General features: G+C 46.3%; 1 protein-coding gene across 1 annotated transcript in view; it reads left to right on the top strand.

The window, feature by feature from the left end:
- TENM4 (teneurin transmembrane protein 4) overlaps nucleotides 1-24030 on the top strand; it is a 3069169-nt gene that overhangs the window by 2823266 nt on the left and 221873 nt on the right. Inside the window, exons 14-15 of the mRNA XM_063641401.1 lie at nucleotides 10465-10563; nucleotides 11781-12016. Of these exons, the coding sequence (XP_063497471.1) occupies nucleotides 10465-10563; nucleotides 11781-12016 (335 nt within the window). The remainder of the gene's footprint in view (nucleotides 1-10464; nucleotides 10564-11780; nucleotides 12017-24030) is intronic.

Genomic DNA, 24030 nt, shown 5'->3' with positions numbered 1-24030 from the left:
TTCCCTGCGTGCCTCCTTTGCGCTCATCAGTAACAGAGTAGGATAATTGTGTGTCAGCCTGCCCAGGGTAGCTTAATCAGATCTCCATCATTTCCAATGTGCTCATTGAAAGACCGAACATGACTGGAAGAAGCCAGCCACTAATCGATGGTTCTGATGCTCTGCATGGACCACAGTCACCTCTCCCTCTGCTTGGATGTTCATCTTTCCCACTTAGGATCAAGTTAGAACTTCCTATTCTGAGTCTCCAGGTTTTTCAAGGAAAGGAAGATAGAGGATGAGCAGCAAGGCGGTTTTCCTAATGCTTAGTGTGAGTTGTAAAGGTGGTCCCAGCTCACGTCTCCTGTCTTTCTGTGCTCACCTGCCTTTCTGATGTTCTATCCGCCCACATCCATTGCTCAAACACATGCAGCTTTTTCTTTTTATTTATACTTTATTACTCAAATAAGAAATGTTCGTTGTAAAACAGCTAGACAATGAAATAAGCAAGAAGAAAAGAAAATCATTTTTATTTGTCACCAAAAGTAACCATTGTTAACATGTAGGTATATACTCACATAACACAATTTTATACACATCTATATACATATATAACATTATGATATATATCATATCATATATATTTAATATTCAGTGTATGTATATGCATCTATGTGCATGTACATGTATTTCCCCCAACGCCAGGCCCTTTGATGCCTTTGCACAGAGTCTTGCACAGCTCTGCCAGTCGCTCACCTTCTCACTTCGTGGTCTGTCCAGTCCTACTTATTCTTGAAGCCTCGGTTGAAATGTTTGAGGAAGTCTTCCTCTGTGACCCCAGAGTCCTGTGCCTCCAAGGATGACCTAAAGCCAGAAAAGGCGCTTAATACAGTGAATACACAATCAGAATTCTAGATCTTGATGCTGACCTTAACTGGTCGAAGGCACAAAACTAACAAGGCACAGTTTAGGAGGGATCAGCATCAAGTCTGGCAGACGGAATCACAAGCTGACCAGCTTGGCAAGGTGGACAGAATATGGCCTTCAAAGTCAGAGGGACCTTCATACCTGCCTTGGCTTTAACCCTTACTAGCTGGGCAATTTCCCTAACATCCCTGAACCTTGATTTCGTCATCTATAAATTGGGAAAAGAATTCGTGCCTCTCACAGAGGTTGGGAGGAAGTAAATGTGATATATAAGAAGCACACAGCACAGTACCTAGCATTTAGAAACCACACTCTAAAAGCTATTTCCAATTTTTTCATATACATCTTCTCTCCATATCCACCCTGTGGATTAAAATGTCATTCAAAAAGAGATTCTTGAGCTCCTACTCGCCCCAGAGGAGTTGAGAGGAAATAATAGGTTCTACCTCTTCTCTACTTCAGAGAAGTAAGTTTGGCCTGATGTTCCAAGGGCACAAGTGATGGCCCATTCACCATAGTGAGTTTGAAGCACAGGTTTTAGGATCAGACATACCCTATCCTCAGAAACCCCACCCTAGTGCTCACTAGCTATGGACTAAGACCTTCAATTTCATCTCTAAAATGGAGAAAATAAAAGTCACTTTCTGCTATGATTATCTATTGCTGCACAACAAACAAATGACTCCAAAATGTAGTGGCTTTGGAAACATCCAGTTGATTATACTTCAGAGTGTGAGTCAAGAGTTTAGGAAGGGCTCAGCTAGGCTATTCATCCACTCCACATCGTGTTGACAGGGGTACACTGGTAGTATTCAGCTGGCAAGTGGACTCATTTGAAGGATCCGAGATGAGTTCACTCACATAATTGACATCTTGTGGAGGGATGGCTAGAAAGCTGGTCTTGGCAGTACCCTTCGGTCTCAGTCCATTTAGTGTTGCTATAAAGGAATGCCTGAGGGTGGGTAATTTATAAAGAAAAAGGATTTATTTGGCTTACAGTTCTGTAGACTGTACAAGAAACATGACACCAGCATCTGCTTCTGGTGAGAGCCTCAGGCTGCTTCCACTCATGGCAGAAAGTAAAGGGGAGCCGGTGTGTGCAGAGATCACATGGCAACAGATAGAGAGGTGGGGCGGTGCCAGGCTCTTTTTAACAACCAGCTCTGGAAGGAACTAATAAAAATGAGAACTTGATCTCCTCCCAAGGAGGGCTTTAATCTACTCATGTGGGATCCACCCTCGTGACCAAAACACCTCCCATTAGGCCCCACCTCTAACATTGGGTATCACATTTTCTTTCTTTTTTCTTTTTTTATCCCCCCTTTTCGAGACAGAGTGCAGTGGCATGATCCTGACACACTGCAGCCTCAATCTCCTAGACTCAAGCAGTCCTTCCACCTCAGCCTCCCAAGTAGCTGGGACCACAGGCATGTGCCACCCCCATGCCCAGCTGATTTTATTTTTTGTAGAGATCAGGATGGTCTTGAACTCCTGGGCACAAGCAATCCTCCTGCCTCGGCCTCCCAAAGTGCTGGTTCTACAGGTGTGAGTTACCATGCCCAACTGGGTATCAAATTTTAACATGAGCTTTGGGGGGACAAACATCCAAACTATAGCATCCTCTCCCTCTAAGGGCCTCTCCACATAGGCTTCCTAGCAGGGTAATTGTGCTTCATACTGAGCGGCTCGGGGCTCCAAGGCACTGAGACAGGAGCTATTGATGCTTTTAAGGCTTGGCCTGAAAATGCTATAGTGTCACTTCCTCCATATTCTGTTGGTCAAAGCAGTCATAAGCTGGCCAGCTTCAAGAGGAGGAGAAGCAGACCCCACTTCTCAGTGGAAGAAGTGTCCAAGAATTTGTGGCCATCTTTAATCCACCACGCCACCTCGTAAGGCTGTTGTAACAAATGTATTAAGATAACGTCTGAAAACGTCTTAGCATATAGTAAATGCTCAACTACTTATTATGTAGTGTTTTATTATTGAGTAAATATTCACTGAGTGTCTACTATGTGTCTACCAGGTAAGACATTTCAGAGAACAGACTCTTATAATAGAATAAGTGCTTTGATAGAGAAAAGTACAGGAAATAATGCTACTTTTTAATTGCCCTGAGATCCCCAGCACACAACACAGGGCTTGCTACAACATGGTCGCTGCTTGATAATTATTAACACTGGTGAAATAAATGAATGAATACGTATACTTAACTGAGACTTGAGTGGGGAGCAAGGAAGGCTTCCTGGAAGACCTGGTACAGCATCACCGAGAAGAGCAAGCAGGAGTCTCCCAGGCAGAGGAGCGGCGGAAAGGAGGTCCTGAGAGGGCACAGTCTGAGCAGAGGCCTAGCGGCCCGACAGAGCAGGGCCTAGTTGAGATAGTTGTCCTAAACAGCTTTTGCCAGTCCCCACCAGAGTGGAGCCTCTTGATGCCAGAGAAATAGTCACGGGCCCTTCCCTGATTGTCAAACTCAGTCTGTATTGAGAGTCTAGAATTAATGGCTGAATAAATACTATAACAGCTGGTAGAATGACCAAGAGGGATTTAGATTTCATGCTGGCAGGAAAAGAAAGGCTAGCAGAAGGATGAAGAAGAGAGAGGGCTTTGGTAAATGTGCTCCTTTCTCTGCACCCACCATACTTCTGGCAGTCTCCAAGGTTAACTGAGTCCCCCAGTGAGGAGCCTGGGCCTACCTGTGCTCCCTTTGAGCTGGGGTAAGATGTTGCTTTAAGCTTCTATAGGTGCATCTGTGATCCATTCTGGAGGGAGCCATATGTTTAGGGTCCCCCAAACCCTCATCCTCTTCTTTTGCACTCTGCAGCATCAGACATTTAATTGATTTCACAGGGACTGTCTGATTAATAACCCATCAGGTTCCTGTCAGGTGAAGGGAAGTCAGACCAGAAGGCTGCCAGACCTTGACTCCAGCTCATCTCATCTCAAGCCTGGTAGGGAAGCCTGGGGTCCATTTTGTGGTCACACTGAATTTGGGGAACAACCCTGCCCACCCTCAGGGATGGGTGCCACCCTGGTGGTCTCCAGACCAGCCCTAGTGTGGTTCCCAGAATGGCACACACAGTGCCTTCTGGCAGGCCAGGTCAGCCCCAGAGCATTGCAGAGAATTGGGATATACAGTCTTCCTTGTAATTTGGTGATTCAGTCACAGACATGCAGAAGACACAGCCAACTGTTATTAAGAAGCTCACCGTCTTTTGAGGGAGACAGACCTGTAAATGAATGAGGACAGGTACCATGACTGATGTTGTGACAGAGGGAGTCCTCTGAGCAGAGAGGAGAGCGTGGTTCCCTCTGCTTGGGAGCAGCAGTAGAGAGAGCCCTTACTGGGAACAGCCAGGTGCTGTTCTAAGTTCTTGGCACATGTTAACTTCAATCTTCACAGCTATTCCATAAGGTGGGTGTTGGGAGTCCCCAAGCCCCCACCCCCAGGTGTGATTATTTACTAGTGGGACTCACAAGACTCAACACGTAGTTGATTATAGGTGTTATACTCACAGCCCTGGTTTATCACAGTGAAAGGCAGCAAAGCAGAATCAGCAGAGGGAAAAGAAGCCTGGGGTAGAGTCTGGGGCAAACCAGGCACGAGGTTCTGTGGTCCCCTCTCAGTGGAGTCACACAGGATGCACTTCATTCCCCCAGCAACAGGTTGTGACAACGTGTGAAATGTTGCCAATCAGGGAGACTCATTAAAGCCTCAGCTCCAGGGTTTTTACTGGGGTTGCTCATGTCGGTACCCCCTGCCTGGCAAGTGCATGGATTCCAGACTCCCCAAAGGAAAGCAGTTATTCATCGTAATTGTTGAGGCACAGTGAGCCAGCCACTCTCATCAGTTAATGGTAGCAACTCTCCTGAAACCTGAGTTCCAGATGCCAGCCCAGGGCCACTGTTATAAGAAGGCCTTGCAAAGGATAGCAGTCAGGGCTGCTGTCTTCACTCTTCTGCGCATGTAGGTAGTCATATTCTCATCCCCATTTTAGAGACGAAGAATCTGAAGCACAGACCAGTTAAGTAACTTGCCTCAGGTCCCACAGCCAGTAAGTGGCAGGACCAGGGTCCATCCCCAGGCTGGCTGGCTCCAGGGCCCACACACCTAACCACTATGCAGTGCCATCTTCCTGATTGTTCAAAATAGCTTCTCCAGGCATAAATTGGTAGGAGTTTGCAGGGGAGAAAGGAATTTTTAGCGGAGAGATAGGCACAGAGCCAGGAGAGAGCTTGGCATTTTGGAGAGACGGCAAGTAGTTGGCTCAAGCAGGAGCACAGGGAGTCTCTTGAGGATGAGATTAAATGGAGATCAGCAATGGAGGATCTTGGGCTACATGAAAAGGAGGTTGTACTTTTCCCTGTGGGCCTGGAGGCTGGAGTGGTAGACATGAGGGTGAATAGCTAGCAAGAGCTTTTAAATCAGAGGGTGCCCTTATGGGATTGGCCTTTTAGAAGGATGACCATGGCTTGGAAGACCTGGTGCCTGGTTCATTTTTTTCCATTCATTTGTTCAGCTGCCAGCCCCATCACTAACTCTGTGTGGTCTTGGCTGAGTCACTCACCCCCTGCACACCTTGAGGTCTCAGCTACAGAATATGGGGTGTGATCCCTGCCTGTCCTGCCCCAGTAGGTAGTTGTGAGAATCAGATGCAATTGTGGCTGTCCCGTGGCTTTGTGGGTGGAAACACGGCCCAGGACAGCAGGCTTACTATGAGAGGGTGAACTGTTGAACAGGGCGGTCCTGAGGAACTACTGGCCTCTGCAGCTTCCTGACTACTTCCTTCCCAAAAGCCCTTTGTTCTGCCCTTGAGAGGTGAGCTCAGCCCGCCTTAAGTCAGACACATGGGACTGGGAGCCCCTCCTACAGGCAGTTCAGGGGCTAGTCCAAGGCCTCCCCACATGCTTAGACGGGACCAGTCCGTCCCCTCTTTAAGAACAGCCCGCCACTTAGCTGAAGGTTCCTCTCCAAGTACTCAGGAACCTCTTTCCTGAGAGGCAGCTCAGGGCTGTGAGGTCGGAGAGATCTGGTTTAAATCCCATCTTCACCTTATTTTTGCGGTATGCTAGGCACTTAACCTTTCTGGGCCTTAGTTTCCATATCTGTAAAATGAGGTAATAGCACCCACCAATGTGAGGGTCAAGTGAATCAGGTACCCACACTTGAGCTCTCAGCAGCAGTGAGCAGGAGACCCTGCAGGACTATGACCCAAGGTGGGCTCCGCAGCTTAGGGTCCCCATCAAGAAAGGTGGACATTTGTTTTCTCAGAAGGAACTAGACACCTAGAGTCTTGGGGAGTGGGTGGATAGGAGATCTGGGGGGAGGTTCCTTTAACTGGAAGTCAGGGTGCCTGGGTTTTAGTTTCAGCTCTGCCACTGACTCGCTATGGTATGGGTATGAGGGCAGGGCACATGTCTCCCTGGGCCTCAGTTTCTTCATCAGTCAAATGACGTCAAGTAATTTGACGCAGAACTAAGTTTTTAAAAGTACAGAACAAGACCATTTCTTTTTTTTTTTTTTTTTTTTTTGGAGAACAGAGTCTCACTCTGTCACCCAGGCTGGAGTGCAGTGGCATAATCGCCAGCTCACTGCAACCTCTGCCTCCCGGGTCCAAGCGATTCTCCTGCCTCAGCCTCCTGAGTAGCTGGGGTTACAGGCACCCGCCACCACGCCCAGCTAATTTTTTTGTAAGGGACGGGGTTTTACCGTGTTAGCCAGGATGGTCTCAATCTCCTGACCTCATGATGCGCCTGCCTTGGCCTCCCAAAGTGCTGGGATTACACGCGTGAGCCACCAAGCCCAGCAGAACAAGACTATTTCAAGGCAGTAGTAGCATTTTGAATAGCCAGAATTTTCTTCTTCTTTTTTTTTTCTTAAGGCCGAGTCTCATTGGACCGGACTGGAGTGCAGAGGCTTATGGCAGCCTCAGCCTCCCCGGGTTCAGGTGATCCTCCCACCTCAACTTCCCCAGTAGCTGGTACTACAGGCACATGGCACCATGCCTGGCTAGTTTTTGAATTTTTTTCTAGAGATGGGATTTTGCCATGTTGCCCAGGCTGATGTCGAACTCCTGCACTCAAGCCATCCACCTGCCTCAGCCTCCCAAAGTGCTGGGATTACAAGTGTGAGCCACTGCACCTGGCCAATAGCCAACATTTTCAGCAAGTGCTCATGTCTCTCCAAATTCCAGAGAGATCTAAATAATTAATATGCACATTAGCATGAGTGTGGAAGCTCTTTCAGGAAACTGGGGCACCCTCTTACTCTAGAAATCCTTTACTCTGTTGCATCACCTCTTCCCCTCTCCTAATAGATCTGTACTTTTAGAAGATAATTGTCCAGTCTCTGTCTTTTTAAAAATAACTGTTTCTTTTTAAATTGTAAAAGTTAAAATAAGAATCACTGTTTTTCCAGTCACTTGAAAATCCCTACTTACTGCTAACATTTTGATCTTTATCCTTTATGTCTTTTTCTCTGAATGTATTTTTTTGTTTATTTCTGATGGTTTTGAGGTATAAATTTGACTCTGTATCTTAAAATGGGATCTGAGCCTTCTGACTCAAGCCAGACTCCCAGGTCTTCTAGGGAGCATGCCATGTAGCCAGCCTCAGGTCCCGGGAGGCAGCAGGAGTTCTTCCTTGGATCTGCTCATGCTGTAGAGAGAGTGGACAGTTTCCTCCTGAAATGCAGGGATGGAGGAAATAATCAGAATGCCATCTGCTGCCATCTTCAATGAAGCACTGACTATGTGCTTGCTGTATGCTAGGCATGCTTCCCTTTGTGTATTCTGAACTCAGCAATATTCAGCACATATTTATTGAGTTCCTTCTACCATGTGCCACATATTCCTCTAGACTCTGGGCACATAGGAGTGAACAAGACAGAAAAGACTTCTGCCTTGTGGAACTTAAAATGCATTAGGAAAAAGCACAATAATCAGATAAGCATATATATATTGGATATGTGTGTGTGTGTTTATCACTTCCTGGCCCCTTGCTCTGGTATTGCTTTGTTTTTCATCAGAAAGAGAGAGAAAGAGAGAGAGGAGAGAGAGAGAGAGAGAGAGTGTGTGTGTGTGTGTGTGTGTGTGTGTGTGTGTGTGTGTGTGTGTAAAGTCCTGTGATGAAAAATCAGTACAAGGGGCCAGGGAGTGATTGGGAAGAGTGGGCTGGGAGCTCTTTTAGTTAGGGTGAGAAGGTAATAGTTGAGGAGGGGAGGAAGGAGGTTATACTCCATGAAGATATTTTCAGGAGGGTTCTGATTCATAAAGATATTTGAGGGAGGCAGAGGAAAGCCAAGGTTTAGCTTGTTTAAGAAACAGCAAGGAGACCACTGTACCTGTAGCATAGAAAATGAGGCTTGAGGAGTACTAGAGGCCAGATCTTACAGGAGCTTGTGGGCCCTGGTAAGGACTATGGTTTATTCTAAAATGCTTATGAAGCCATTGGAGGGTTGAGAGCAGAGAAGTGATATGATCCAAATTACGCTTTGGGTTTTGTAAAATGAAAAATTATCCTCTGCTGTGGATGCTTAGAGAGATTGGGTCACCTGCCCAGGGCCAGTGAATGATGGTTATGGGACCTGAACCTAGATCTGTCTGGCCTCAGGGCCTATATGCCTCCCATTGGGCCACCAGGCCTCCCATCAGCAGGGCTATCTGCCTGGTGATGGAAATAGAGCCACTCTGAGGGACGTTCACACCGCTGAAGCTCCTCCCAGGCACTGGGGAAGACTTCGGGGGCTTGCACACCAGCAGAACAGACTGCCACCCAGGCCGCTGGCCCAGACAGTGCTTCACAGCTCACCAAAAGAGGAGGTCCCCACTACCACTGCTGTACTCAGCACTCCACCTGCAAATAGTGTTGCCATATGCTTCCACTATCCCAGGGGATGTTAACGAAAGGGGATTTCCAGATAGTACTTACGGCCCCTCCTCATTTTGGTCTTTGAGGCTGACCAGGGGCAGTAGCCACAAAGCTGTGCAGAGTGAGACAGGGTTATAAATGGAGAGGGCCTGAGTTCTGGGGTCAGATAACCCCAGGCTCCAGCTCGGCTCTCCACTTGTTTATGATATGGCCTTAGAAAAGTTGCTTCTACAAGCTTTGCTTTGCCAGTCTACAAAATAGAGATGACAGTACTGACTTTGTAGAGTTATTGTGAGGATAAAATTTAAATTAGATAGTTGCAGAGCTTCTGGAACAATAAATAATATGTGGTAGATATAGGGTAGGTAGTAGCTATTATATTTAGCATTAGCACTCCTGTAATATTTGTATAGCCCTTAATACTTCTTCCACCGTTATCTCAGCTGATCCATATAACAACCTTGTGAGCTCAGTACTGTAATCCCTTTTTACATGAAGGAAGTAAGATAAAGAAAGGTTAAGGGTTATACCCAAAGTTGCACAGCAAGAGAGCGGCATAAAAGGGTCTTGAATTTGGGAATACTGGCTCTAAGACCTGGTCAAAGTCAGAAAGAAGGTCCTTGGCAGGGCTGGGTCCAAAGTTCGCTTTCTGCAGTCAGTCCCTTTCTTGGGTGCATGCAACAGGCTGAAGCCACCACTGGATTGTTACAAATGATTCACCACAGAGTCTGAAAGTGAGGTGACAGCTGTCCTGAAAAGATCAGGGGACAGGCTCCAGCCTACTTGAGTGTGAATCATGTCATTCAGCAGACCTGGTTGAGACCAAAAAGGGCAAGTATGTCTGTCATCATTCTGGGTTAGAAATAGGTAAAGTCACAAAATGCTGTGCACTTGGGGAACAAAGAGCATCCTCTTTTGTCTTCGGTGGAGCTCCATCCTTGCTAACTAGTCATCACCCAGGTCCCTGCACCGCTAAAGGATGATGATCCTCTGACCATGGTCAGTATTCACCTGGGGGCCTGGGAGAAATACAGATCCTCAGGCCCCACCCGACCTGCTGACTGAATCTCTAGGGATGGGCCTCAGCAATGCCCAGCTCTCCAGAAAGTTGGAGAACCATGGCTTTAGAAGACAATGGCCAAAAATGCTGACTTTTCTTTTTCTTTGGACTAGCCAAATGAGTGTCTCTAGCCACTGTTTAAGCTGATGTAGGCAGCCTCAAGTAGAGAGAGAGAGCACAGGCTTTGGAACTTGATCTCTAATTCCTGCTTTGAACTTTGCTAGCTGGTGACCTTGGCAAGACCCATTACCTCTCCACATCTCAATTTCCTCACCTGTAGAATGAGGATTACATTGCCTTCCTCACATAGCCATTTTGAAGATTTGAGAGGCTGGATGTAGCATACCTAGCTCAGTCCCAGACACATGTCAGTCCTCTTCAGTGAGAACTGTGATTTGATGCATACAACTGCCAAACCTTGGGTTTGTATAGACAGTATTCCCTCTGGATGCTCTGTGCCAGGTGGACCTCTTGCACATGTGGCTTGCACACTGACCCATTGCCTGGAAACTGTGTCCTGCTGGTCTCACACACACACAGCTGCACCAAACAGCCACTTTGTGTGTTTCTCTACTATCCCCCTTCATCAATGCATGACTCATTGCTTCATTCATGTCTCCATGTGTGCGTAGAAACCTAGGCAAGCAGCCATTCCTAGGGACATTGCAGGACAACCTCATTGAGATGGACATTCTCGGCGCCTCCCGCCATGATGGGGCTTACGGTGACGGGTAGGTGACATCCCCATTCTCCTCTCTGTGTGTGCTCTCCTTGTGGCTCCTGCACTTGCATGCAGACCCTGAGACCTTTCCCTGGGATCTCCTGGGGGAGGTGATCCATGTGGCATGCTCATCCCCAAGTCCATGTTCAACTTGCAACAGTTTATCCTTGGAATACCTTGTCCCCCAGCATATTAACAGCAGTCTTGTTAATATGCAGCTCTTGGCATCTCATTGGCTGCCGTTGCCATTCCAAAAACCATCTCACATAGCATTTTTAATGCAGCACGGGCCCTGTATTGTATGGACTCTGGCCCTGAGTGTGTATTCTGTGACCTGAGGCACTTTGTACCCCCATAGGGGTGGGTTTGCCCTAAGACTTCTGGGGGATACAGTGCAACCAACGCACTCCATTTCCCAGGCTGTGTGCAAGTCCTCCCATGGCCATGGTTAAAGCCAAGCTGTGGAGGAGCGCCTGACACCTAGTTTGGTCACAACCATGCGCTTTGACCATACCCCGCTGCCCTCATGACTAGGCTGTAGGGTGCAGTTGCCTGTCTGTTCCCCCGCACAGCTTTCACCTTGGGCTTGGGAGGCAGCAGTCTGGCTTCTGGACAGAGTGCTTTGAAGGCATTTGCTGCCATTGGCTGTGTGACAGCCACTAGAGGACTCCTGGCCATGGCATAACTTAGTGGTGGTTTCTTGGCTTCAACACCAATAAAACCCCCTTTAAAAAGAAGGGTATTCCAATCCTCAGTTGAGATACACTGGCAACAGAAGCATTGGAGGGAGAAGAACAATTTTAAGTCTCATTATCTCCAGGGGACACAACAGGATTTTAGATACTTTCCAAGTTACTGTAATAATTTTAGAGAATAGGAAGTTTATTCCCCAAGAGACAGCATCCCAGCCCCATCCATTCCCAGGCAAAGGATCTCAGTGCCAGCCTTCTGTTGAGTTGGTAACACCTTCTGCCTTGCCTTGGGTGGGTTTTCCCATGGGTAGGGCTGTCCCATCCGTGTTCAGTGGAAACGTGTCTCTGTGTGCCCTGTTCCGTGGTCTAGTCCATGGCTCTCCTTGTTCCTGTCCTCTCCCAGGTCTCTGTGGTGACTCTCTCTATCCAGGCTCCTCTGCATGCTTCTTCTACTGCCACCTCTGGCCTCCAGGTTTGTCTGGGTGCCTGGTCTGTGGGCAGCCCCTGACACCCTCTTGCTGCTCTCCATCTGCAGGCACTTCCTCTTCAAGCCTGGAGGCACCTCCCCGCTCTTCTGCACCACATCACCAGGGTACCCACTGACGTCCAGCACAGTGTACTCTCCTCCGCCCCGACCCCTGCCCCGCAGCACCTTCGCCCGGCCGGCCTTTAACCTCAAGAAGCCCTCCAAGTACTGTAACTGGAAGTGCGCAGCCCTGAGCGCCATCGTCATCTCAGCCACTCTGGTCATCCTGCTGGCATACTTTGTGGGTAAGCACCTCTTCAACCCAGCTTCCCTTGCTCCCCTTTGGCCCAGAGGGCAGCAACCAAGACATGTGTGGGCACTGAAGGCTCCTTACTAGCATGGCAGGCAAAGCACGCAGTGTGAGCCAAGCAGCCCTGGAGTTCTGGACAGTCTGCACCCCTGACACTGCAAGAGCAGCTCTTCAGGGCCCTCCTCTCCTTCCTCTCCACCCCTCTGCACTTATATCAGGAAGGAAGCTGGGCATCTGTCCTTTTGTGTGTTGGGTGCCTGGTATTAAGGCGTGAGCGCTCTGTAAGACGAGCCTTTGAGAGGGGGATCTATGGCATAAGTGTCATGGATTGAGTAAATACAGCTAAAGGACAAGTTGGAGAGGCTGAACAGCAGGTAGCCTCTCCTGTTGGGACTGTGTGGCTGCAGTGAGGAGCAGGAAGGAGGTGGAGCACCCTGGGGTTGGAGGGAAACTGGCAGGAAAGCACATCTGAAGGTAGATGTCTGGCAAGGCAGTCTGAGGGTATTGTGGGAACCAAGGTCCAGAGTTAAACCATGGTCAGGAACCCAGGGAAATTCTGACTGAGAAGCAGAAGGTCCCAGCCAGCACAGACAGCAGAGAACACTGGCTGAGGGCACACAGACACGGAGCAGTGCTCACCTGACCCCGGGTGCAAACGCAGATAATAAGGAGCTCCTCCTGACCTCTGCCTTGATACAGCAGATGGCTCCCACCATGCAGTCTTCTGATGAATTTGTAACACAGTCTGGCTTCCTACTACTGACCCCTTGCTTCGGTCTTTTCCCAGGAAAGATATTAATCCAAAGAGATCTGTGGGTGTTGTGTAGAGTCTGCTGCCTCTATATAAATCAGCCTCTTAGTAAAGGCATTGGAAGGGAGGTTGGCTTAACCCTAGAGGTCCTTTCCTGTATCAAAGGCTTAAGGTAGGTTGGGCCAGCTTGAGAAGGCCTCGAACCCATGCTAAGGAATTCTAAGATAATTCTGCAAGCAAAGGGGACTTTTTCAGCGCAAGCCCAGTAAACAGAAATAGAACTAATTGGCAGAGGCCAAAAAAGACAGAGTGCTGCCCACTGTGAAAAAGAACTTGGTAACAAGCAAAGTCATTGTGGCTGAACAGGGGCTGTCTTGAGAAGTAGTAAGAGGTGTCACTAAGAATGATTAATACAACATGGGCCATCATGTGTTCAAGAGATAGAGAAGTGGTTCAAGCATGGATGGGGTTTGAGTGGCATAAGCTGTAAGGTCAATTCCACTCAAGATTCTTGAATTTTATAAAAATAAGTAATCAGGAAGATGATAGTCCTACAAACGGGGAGGTCCCCTTCAATATCTCAAGCTATAATAAGCCTCCTCTGGCATGTCAGGTCTCTTTTCCCCTTGTGAATATTGGCTTAGATAATTTCATGGCTCCAAGGCCAGGGTGGCATGCATATGTTATCTCTTCTTCTGTCTGATTGTTTAGTTGCTGCTAATTCTGATTGTTTAGAATGCTGTGTTGAGGAAGATACTGGGGCTATATTTAGGCTCAGTGTAAGAGACTATCTGTGATTGATTAGTGATGTCTGTTATGGTCACAGAAATGGAGAATATTGATAGCGTGTCAAGTATGTGCCATCCCTGCTATGGGTCATTGTATAAATGAAACAGCCAAACTGGGAGAGGTCAAGGCCTACCCAGGTTCTGTGAGGTGCATCATTGATATAGAGTGGGTTACCAGTGAGGGTTGTATGGTTCCAGTACCATTACTTGGCATGAAGGTTTCTTCTGGCACCACGAATACTATGTCACCACGAACCACTGGCACAGCTCTTGGTTTTGACTAACATTATTATTTTTCATAAGTGAGTAGACTTCTGGACAGGCAGTCATAAGTCATAATTTGGGTAGTTTGCTGCATATACATATCCGTTTGTTTTGCGTTGAAGTCTTAAGGTTTGTATCATATAGTCTAATTCAGTGAGAAAGAGTAAATGTTTACATGATTAATCAAACTCTCTCCTGTTTTCCATCTCATGGCTTCTTTCTCTCCCAGTTAATAAGAATACATGATTAGTCTTCAGCTATGTAAAGATAGGGGCAACTGTGGGAAGTAGCAAGCTCCCTGTCTAAGGAAGGATACAGATAGAGCTCAGGGACCACTTAGAATAAGATTCAAGCACTGCTTGCGGGTTTTTACTGGGTAACCTTTAATTTTCCTTCCAACATTGACAGTCTTCAAATCTCCAATTTTGTGAATTTTATTTTTCATTTGGCAAACCATATGGAGTACCTGCTTTGAGCCAGGCTCTATGCTAAGTGCTAGGGTTAAATATATGGTCACTACCCTTGAGGTATTCATAGCTTAAAAGAAGAGATAGCTATGTTAGCAGGCACATCTGAAACAGTGATTGATTTACACAGAGCTCAGGGGCTGTGGGAATACCCAACCCCAGCCAAGAGGAGTAGGGAAGGCTTCCTGGGAAAGGTGATGTTTGAGCTGAATTTTAAAGTAGGCGTTAGCCAGAAGTAGACATACAGAAAGGGTATTTCAAAGCAAGGGAGCTTTCAAAGACTTGAAAGAAGATGATGTGGTAGCAAAGATCTTTTCTGTGTTTGAAGCATTTGAGGAGTATGGGGTGCACCGTTGGAGCTAATACAGAAGTGTTTCATCAGATTGTGAAGATCAGCTTGGAGGACAAGTTGAGGACCTTATTGGGTGGGCAATTGGGGAACTACTGAACAGTTTTAAGCAGTGGTAGGACACAGACTTTTATTTTAGAAAGGTAAGGGTAGAGGAAGGAGAGAATAAAAGCTTACCTGTTGGGAAACTATTGCAGTCAACTAGTCAGGAAAAGCTGGTGGCTTCAATTACAACACTGACAACGTAGGTGGAGAAGAAGAGGTGGATCGAAGGTTAATTTTGAAGAATTTGTGTCTTAAGTCAGGAATGGTCAGTTCACTGATAGTGTGTCCTTGCCAAGAATAACACAGATATTTCTACGCAGATAATATTGTGTCTGTGTCGAAATACTTGGACTGGACTCTAGGGCTCCTATACAAGGATCAAGCCAGAGAGGCAAGCCTGGGGCGTTCCCTTTGTTTCCTGGAGAGTCAGCAAGGTGTTGGAGAAGAGCTTAGACCCACCATGACAGCCCTGGGTTCCAGGCCCTTCTCTACCACACAGCAGCTGCTCACCCTTGGGAAAGTCATTTCTCTTTCTGAGTTCTGATTTGCTCATCTAGAAAATAGGCACAACCCATACCTCAGAAGGATGCTTGTGAGCTTCGTGTAAGCCAACGCAGGTGAATGCGTTGCAGGTGTGCAGACCATCCCATCCTTGCTTCACAAGCTAGGGGGTAGCAGCCTTATTGCTTGCTCTCCTGCAGCTGCTGAGGACAAGGCATGAGCATCTTGTTGCTTGGCCATAATTACAGGCTGTGACTACTAACTTGGAAGGAACTATCAATTATTAAAAATCAAATTAATTGTCTCAGCCGAGCACAAATATCCCTAACAAAGACCCTTTTCCAGCAGACCAAACGATCTAATCAACAGGCAAAAGCACAGATATTTAATTAGATTTTTGATGAAAAATTGTGTTTAATTTCAAGTATAATCAATTATTAATTACTGTAATGAGTGAGTCTGACTGGGTTTACTAATTAACTCATTTAAAAATTATGAATAACCTTTTCATTTGTAATTATTTTCTACATCCTATCAGGTTCCAGATAAGAATTGCATCACCTCACCAGCAAAGCAGGAGGCAGAAACAGAGGGTGGAAAATAATTTTTCTTTTGCTGTTATCTGCGTAGGGCTGTCATGTCTGGTTGGTAATCCTGACAGATTCATTTGACGTTTAGTTTGTTTGTTTGTTTGTTTGTTTAGAGATGGGGGTCTCACTCTGTCACCCAAGCTGGAGTGCACTGGCACAGTCATAGCTCACTGCAGCCTTGAACTCCTGGGCTCAAGTGATCCTTCCACCTCAGCCTCCCGAGCAGCCAGGACTACAGTTGTGCCCCACTGCACCTGCCTACTTTTTAAATTTTTGTGTGTGTGTAGAGATGGGGTCAAGCTGTCATAAACTCCTGGCCTCAAATGATCTTCCTGCCTCAGCCTCCCAACAAGCTGGGATTACAGGCATGAGGCACCACGCCCAGCTGATGTTCCATTTATTAGTTAGAAAGTGTCTTGAGAAACTTGTGCCACCAGTGACCTTTCAATTACAGATACATTTACAGGTATTTTCATGAGAAAGTAGAGACATTGGAGTCAGCACTTACCACCCACGGAGACTGCGGAAGCCAGAGGCTTGCCCATGGGCCATCTCCTCCTCTCCTGGGAGTGCTACTTGGCTGCTCTGGCCTGAGCTGGGAATCCAGGGAGGACCCTCACACAGCTGTGGGATCTCTTCAGAGAGAAAATGTGTATTTTTGTCTCCAAAGGCGCCAATTCAGAAAGACAGCCACTGAGGATGAGTTTATAGTGCTTTATTCACCAATTCTTCCTAGTACAGTTCTCAGGTCCTTGTTAGTCTCCATCTGAATACCGGGTCTTTTCTTTTCTGGAGAAATCTGTTGGCAGAACACAATGGGGGCTGTTGTGCAGGTTACATGAGATAACGTCGAAAGGGGCAACGCTAGTTTTAGGTCAGACCCTGAAGCTTGTACTGCCAATTGTTGAGCAATTAAATGCTTTATTGTATAGCATTTAATTGTTTTTAAAACATGTTTAGCAAAAAAGATGTGATATAGAGTAGTAAAAATCACATTTGGCCGCTGTTTATCATTCATAAAGAGCAGTTAGTTTTGATTGTATGCTGTCCACGTGCCCCTTTCTGTTCTGAGCATGTTGCTTGTGTTTCCTCACTGAAATCTCCTAACAATCATGAGTTATTATTCGCAATTGCCAGATGAGGACACTGAGCCCCCATGAGCTTAAGTAGCTTGCCCACTGTTGCATGGTAAATGTTAGGACTGTGATCCTCCCAACCGCAGGCACTCAAGCTCTTGAGCTGATGCTTTTGAATTATTTTCTCTTTTGAGCTCACACTTTTAACCTGTATACTGTAATTTTCCCATCTTAATATTTGGCTTTTTGAATTTTTGCTATGTGCCTAGTATTGGGCCAGGCCCATTACGTGTATCATTTCTCTGGACCCTCACCACAATTCTGTGGGATGAGTAGGATTTTCTGTATTTTCTAGACAAGGAAACTAAAGCTCAGAGAAGTTTGCAACTTGTCTGGGTCACATAGCCAGTATATGACATAGCTGGGATGCAACCAAGACTTGGGATTTCAAAGGCCATGCTTTCAGCCAATTATGCTATATAGGCCCTGGGCTTGAACAGACAATGTAGAATCTAAAGATCTCACTTCAGACCCTGGCTGTAACACTTGCTGATGGTGTAAACTTGGGCAGTTTGCTTAACCTCTCTGAACCTTGGTTTTCACTTTCCTTATGGAAGTGGCTGGAATGACTGGCCCATTTTATGGGAGAGGGAACCAAGAGCAGCATAATAGTTGAGAGCATAGGTTCTGAAATTGGGCTGCCTGCTTTTAAATCTCAGCACTGCTGCTTCCAAGCTTTGTGATATTTGGCGAGTTTACACAACCTCTCTCTGCCTCAGTTGCCCTATCTGTAAAATGAGGATTATAATAGTGGTGTTACTTCACAGGGTTGGGGTGAAATTTCTGTAAGACAATTTACAAGAAGTACCTAGCTCACTCCCTGACACAGAGCACTCAGTAAAAGTTAGATACTACTATTGTTAAAAGTATTATTAGAATTATTAGCATCTCACGTAACAGAGTATTAGTTACTCCTGAGTGAGAACTTGGACCTGGCTTGTCTCACTGCAGCACCAACAGGCTTCCTGGCCTGTGTTAGTCACAAGGGCAGCCAACAGAACAACCAGGGGGACCTGTCAGAAAACATTTGTAGGGATGTCTCACTGTTCCAGCAATGCAGCAACAAGAAGAATCGTCACCTGCAAAGCAGCTCACGTCATTTCTCTAACTAGGACAAAACTTGATTTGTGATTCACTAACTGTTGCTTCTATGCAGATAAAACTGACAGCTCCCCTTGTGTTCCGAATCTGTATGTAAAACGCAGACACTGCGTGCTGCAGAAGAGCCTCAGATTAGTAGCGTGAGGATTCTTCAAGCACCTGTCTTACCAGGTAGGCCTTTGGAATAGGAGATGAAAAAGGCTTGTTAATAAATCTAAAACGAGGAGCGGCTTTCTATTTAAATGAAGACCTGAGAGGACACTGGTTGCTGATTGCTGTATCATCAGGTCCAGGTCTGCCCTGCAGGGCAGTGGCACCATTTTCTGTGATTTCTCTAAGGTAGCGTGGGGTTCTCATCAGGAAAGAAGACGGGATTTGGAGCCTGACCAACTCCGCAGAAATCTCAGAGCTGCCACTCTCCAGCTGTTTAGCCATTTGATCCTTGGTTTCCTCATCTACAAAGTGGGAGGAATAATAGTATTACTTTCATAAGGCTGTTGTGCAGGTTAAATGAGATGATGTTGAAAAACACAGAGCATGTGATAAAGGAGATGTCCCTTGCTGGTCGCCTTGGGAGATGGTTGTTACCCCTCCTTGGACCTCACCCACAGTGTGGCAGGAGTGGATTTTCCTGTAAGGTCCTTCCTAGTCTATATTTCTATATGTCTAGGAAATTGCACCAGGACATAAAGGGTGGAGTCTCAGATGTGGGCTTCTGCATCTTCTGGATAACCACAGTGGAACATTCCAACAGTGGAACATTCCAATTTGTGTAATAGCAATGAGGGATACTTTCTTAAATTAGGTTGCATTTGCATTTTTCAACTCCACAAGAAGGACTGATTGTGGAGTACAAAAAAAAAATCAGAATCCTTGCTTGAAGTGGTGATTAATTTATAAGTGAGAATGTTGCTAAGCTTAACACTTAATTGCTGCTCTTCAAAAGGCAGCTATTAGAGAGCTTTGCTTGTTGGAATAATATTGCAGTTCTTGGTCTGGAAGACCCTGGGTCATGCAGTTCTTGAGGCTATCCAGGAACTGGTGATAGAGGTGAACTTGAGCATTAAGTGCAATTTGCGTAGAATGGTATAGACTGTCAATATCTCTGACATTTCGTCATACAAACTGGACTTCAGTATGGCAGCAATTCAGTTAGAAGACATATTAGACTTCCCTTCTTTTTAATGGAGGTTCACTCCCCCATCTCTTGTTGTCTTACTCTCTGCTTTCACATACTCAATCCCTAGCACGAAGCCTGGCACAAGGTACCTGTGCTCAATTAAGACTTGGTTGAATAAGAGGCCTTGCAAGATGGTTAAGTCTGCCAAGGGTACTCTAGGCAGAAGAGCAGCATGGGGTGGCAGAACTGTGTTTTTTATGTTCCGGGGGTCAGATACAGGTGAAATGGACGTGAGATGTGTAGAGAAAGAATTACAGATAGAGGCCAGGGTGAATGTATCCACCCCCCAACCCCCAGTCATTTCCATCTGGCTCAGCTCATACAATATCAGGATCTCAGATGCTGTTGCCTCATTAGCATGAGCCTATTACACTTGGGCCTGGGTGTTATTTGTGTGCAATAAGGCTCATTTTCCCTCCTTTCTCTTTGACTTCACATCAGGCCTTTTGGACAGGAGCCATAGATTTAACTTTATAGCCCAAAGAATGGGAAATGGAGATGATTGAACTTCGTCTTTTAGAAGGAAGAAAAAGTGATAAAGATACAGGATCTTGCATTAACGCCTTCTCTCTCCAAGACTGATTCCTTCATGCTGCTCTGTGGGAATTGCTAATAGCAAGATATATATAGATTGTTCTCATTATAACAGGCCACAGACAGATATCTTCCAGATCCCCAAAAGGAAGACTTAGGAGACCAGCATGGCTCTCTGCAGTTGTCTGAAATGCTGACGAAGGGAGAAGGGACCAACTCACTCTGCAGGGCTGAAGAGGGAAGAAAATGAACGTTTTCCAGTTTGCAGAGCCTCCTCATGATAGAAGAGTTTGACAGTGCCCTTCCTGGCAATGGAAGTATTCAGGCAGTGGGTTATGGGGTTTGTCATTTGATCATTCATTTGCTTTTAATTTGAGGAGAGTTTAAGAAGCTAGGTACAAAAGCGAGGGCAGTGTGTCAAGGAATGGTACTACCCCCTGGCTAATGGTTCTAGGATACCATGAAGGGGCATGAAGGGGCAAGGGGGGAAGGAGTGGTTACTAGAACCTGGAGAAGGTAGCCAGCTGAGAGTGCTGCTTGACATGGATGTATGGTCTTCAGTAGAGGCATGGCGGTGAGGGAGCCGGAGAACGGAAATCTCCACCTCACTCTCTTCCCACCTGACAACCTCCTCCTGGTGGGGGGAACCCAACCAGAAGTCAGAGCTCAAGGGAACCACTGATCCAGGCCATGTAGACCAGCTTCCCAGGGCACAGAGCAGGGTGAAAAAGGATAGAGAGCGAGTGTGGAGGGCAGCAGGATGACATCGGTCTTCCCCTGTGTCATAATTCCTTTCCCTAGCCATGCGCAGGGCTCTGACTGTGCTCTCAGGGACCTAACTAGGATTGAAACTCCAGCCACTGCTCAGGCATTGTCCCTCACCTTTGCACCCACTCAGCCACCAGGCCCAGGCCACTTCCTTCGTATCCGATTTATTGAGATATAATGTACATACAGAAAATTAACACGTTTTAAGTGTACTACTGTATGAATTTTGACAAACTGGTAGAGTTACGTGATCACCACCGCAGTCAAAACACATAACCATTCCATCACCCCCAGAAGTTCCCTCACACCCCTTTGAAGTCAACCCCCGTCTCATTCTCAGCCTCTGGCAATCCCTCATATATCTATTCTCTGTCTCTGTAGTTTCAGGCACTGTTTTTGAGAAATATAGTAAAGAAGTGATTTGTTTACTGGCTTTAAAATCAGGTATTACCTAAAATAATCTCCAAACTCTGAGATATTTCAGTGTTGTTGAGAAATTTTTTAAGATATCATCCAGAATTCAAGATACTGGGCAAACAACAGAAACATTCTGCGGTTTTCTGTGTGTTATCCTTGACCTCCATATCATGGCTCATAGTTTCTGAGTTTGGGAATGTGTCAAAAAGAAAGGACCCACATTTACTCAAATATTCATTTTTAATAACAACAGCAGCCACAGCCTCAGCGTAGTCAGTGTGGATAAACAGTTTATGTCCTTCTGCCTTTTTCACAGGCCGTTTTTTTCATGCAAACATTTTCAAGTACTGCCACAATTCTCATTCTCGCCAAGTGTAAAAGCCATTATATTTGTGCCATTACTGTATCATTGTATTCCGGCTGTTTCCAGTTCTTTGGCATTATAAGTAGCACTTCTGTGAACATCTTTGTGCCTCTGCTCTGTTTTCTTATTTCTTATTTGGATTATTTTGGAAAGGGTGTATTCCCCAGAGCAGGATTCCTGGGTCATAAGGCGTGAATAGCTGTTACTCACTGCTAGATCCTCTTCAGAAGGATAGGACTGAACTTCAGGGCTCCCATCCAGGTATCCAATTTCCCCACAGTCCTGCCAGAAGAAAACTTTCTGTCTGATCTTGGGTCTGCCAGTTTAATTGGTGGGAGGTGGCGGCAGGGTCACAAGTGGCTCTGAGACCCAAAGAGGCTGAAGGATTCCTGGAGAGAGCTGCCCATCACCCCCTACCCCACTTCTACCAATCAGTTCTTTTCAAGAGCTTAGCTCAAGTGTCGCTACTTCAGGGAAGCATCTGTGAGCCTCTCCCACTGAGCCAGGAACCCAGTTCTATCCCTTTATGGTGCTCGTGGTGCTCCTCACAATTGCTGCTGAATGACTGTGACATGGATCATTTAATATCTGTCCCCACCATTAGATTATGTGCTCCATGAGGGCCGAAAAAATTTCCATCACACTTAGTATCATAGCCACAGCTTCTTGTGCCAGGTCTGGCATGATTTTACATGTGTCCAGCAAAAGTTTATTCAAGGAGAGAAAGGAGGGCAGGATGTCAAGATCAGAACCCAACAGACGTTGCAAAGCATGGAGAGGGGAGAAAGAAAAAGGGAAGAATAGAGGTTCCAAGTTCTCACAGAGATCAAAGGTGGAAAGTGTATATCAGTGAGTGAAAAATGGCTGCTCGAAACTACGCGGAGGGAAAACCAGAGGAGACAAAGCCAGAGGCGGCTGCTGAAACGTAGCCGGCACGGGGCATAGGCTGGCTTTGCCCTAACTTCTCATCTGCTCCTAACTACTTATGACTCCAAGCAAGAAGTGTACTCTCCCCAAACCTCAGTTTCCTGACCCATGAATGTAGATAAGAGGCTGCTACAGAGATGAAATGATTCTCAGGCACCTAGTTCTTAATAGTAAGAGCCACTCATAAATGAAATCTGCCTGCCCCTTCCCCCTGGCAAACAAGATGTGTTGAGTTTGAGGGCCAAGCAGTTTCTGAGTTTGGAAATGTGTCAAAAAGAAGGGACTCACATTTACTCATTCATATATATATGTGTGTGTATATATACATATATACACGTATATATATATATATATATATATATACACGTATATATATATATATATACACGTATATATATATATATATATATTTTTTTTTTTTTTTGAGATGGCGTCTTGCTCTGTCGCCCAGGCTGGAGTGCAGTGGCGTGATCTGGGCTCACGGCAAGCTCCGCCTCCTGGGCTCGTGCCATTCTCCTGCCTCAGCCTCCTGAGTAGCTGGGACTACAGGCGCCCGCCACCACGCCTGGCTAATCTTTCGTATTTTTAGTAGAGACAGGGTTTCACCATGTTAGCCAGGATGGTCTCAATCTCCTGACCTTGTGATCGGCCCGCCTCGGCCTCCCAAAGTGCTGGGATTACAGGCGTGAGCCACCGCTCCCGGCCCATATATTCATTTTTAATAATAACAGCAGCGGCTGCAGAAACATACTCTCCCAGGGCTTGGAGGCCCTGGGGGCAATTTAAAGCCCCTGAGGAGGCAGCACAGCCATGGTTGGTCAGGAAGGAGCCCCAGCTGCATCTCTGGGTGTTCCTTCTACAACATTGCCCAGGGAGTATGGAAAAGGAGTTGATTTTATAGATTTTTAGCCTTCTTGGAAAGGAATTTTCCCCAAGTCCCGTTTGTATTCCAGACTAATTACTGTGAAATAACATAACTTAATTGCACTTAAGTGCAGAGAGAAAGAGAAAACAGCCCCGCTGATGGCTATTCTTGCACTGAGTGAATACCTAGCACTTGTGGAGGAGAAGTTAGGAAGGGGCTACACTTAAGTCTGCTAGGCTTAGGGGACAAGGCAGGAGCAGAGCTCAGCCTCTTTTCATGGCAGGGAGGAAGAGCAGGGTGTAAGGAAGAAGGGAGCAGTGAGAGGAAGAGAGAGGGCTGAAAAAAACCACAGTATTTCTCCTTCCACTCAGTGCTTCTTCCTATCAGTAAAACAACAAAACCAGAACTAAACAGCTTCATCCTTCTAAAGACAGCAATACGGTCTCGGAGCAAAAGCACAGACTGGGCCGAGTAAGACCTGCATTCCAAACCCAGCTCAGACACGTTTTTAAACCTCTCTGTATGTTGATTTCCTCATTGGTAAAATGTCAATTAGTATCTAAGTGGTGTTTTGAGCATTAAGCAAGAGAACATCTGCAAAGGGCCCAGTCCAGTGGATGACCCATAGTAGGCGTGGACTAAACGCAGCTTCCCAGCAGCTGAATTACCTGGAGATTTTAAACCCTTTCAGGTTTAGCAGCCAAGAGCCATCCCTGGATGCAGGGATTTCAGGTGATTAAGCAGAAGGAGCTTCCCCAAATTCAGGTTTAAACTGGTGGGGAGCATTCATTGAGCCTGTCTTTTGGACTATCTGCAGGCTGTGAGGAGCAGACAAAGCCAGATAAGCTAGCGTCGCTGCCTCTGAGCCATCCATACTTCCGTGGACAGCCAGATGTGTAAGGAGCTGATGGCAATTCTAGGCAGATGTTAAAGGTGTATTACTGGAGTTTGAACCTATCCCT

This window comes from Symphalangus syndactylus, chromosome 6 (genome assembly GCF_028878055.3).
Source record: "Symphalangus syndactylus isolate Jambi chromosome 6, NHGRI_mSymSyn1-v2.1_pri, whole genome shotgun sequence".
In the NCBI taxonomy this organism is placed as follows: Eukaryota; Metazoa; Chordata; class Mammalia; order Primates; family Hylobatidae; genus Symphalangus; species Symphalangus syndactylus.
This window is presented reverse-complemented; position numbering and strand designations above follow the sequence as displayed.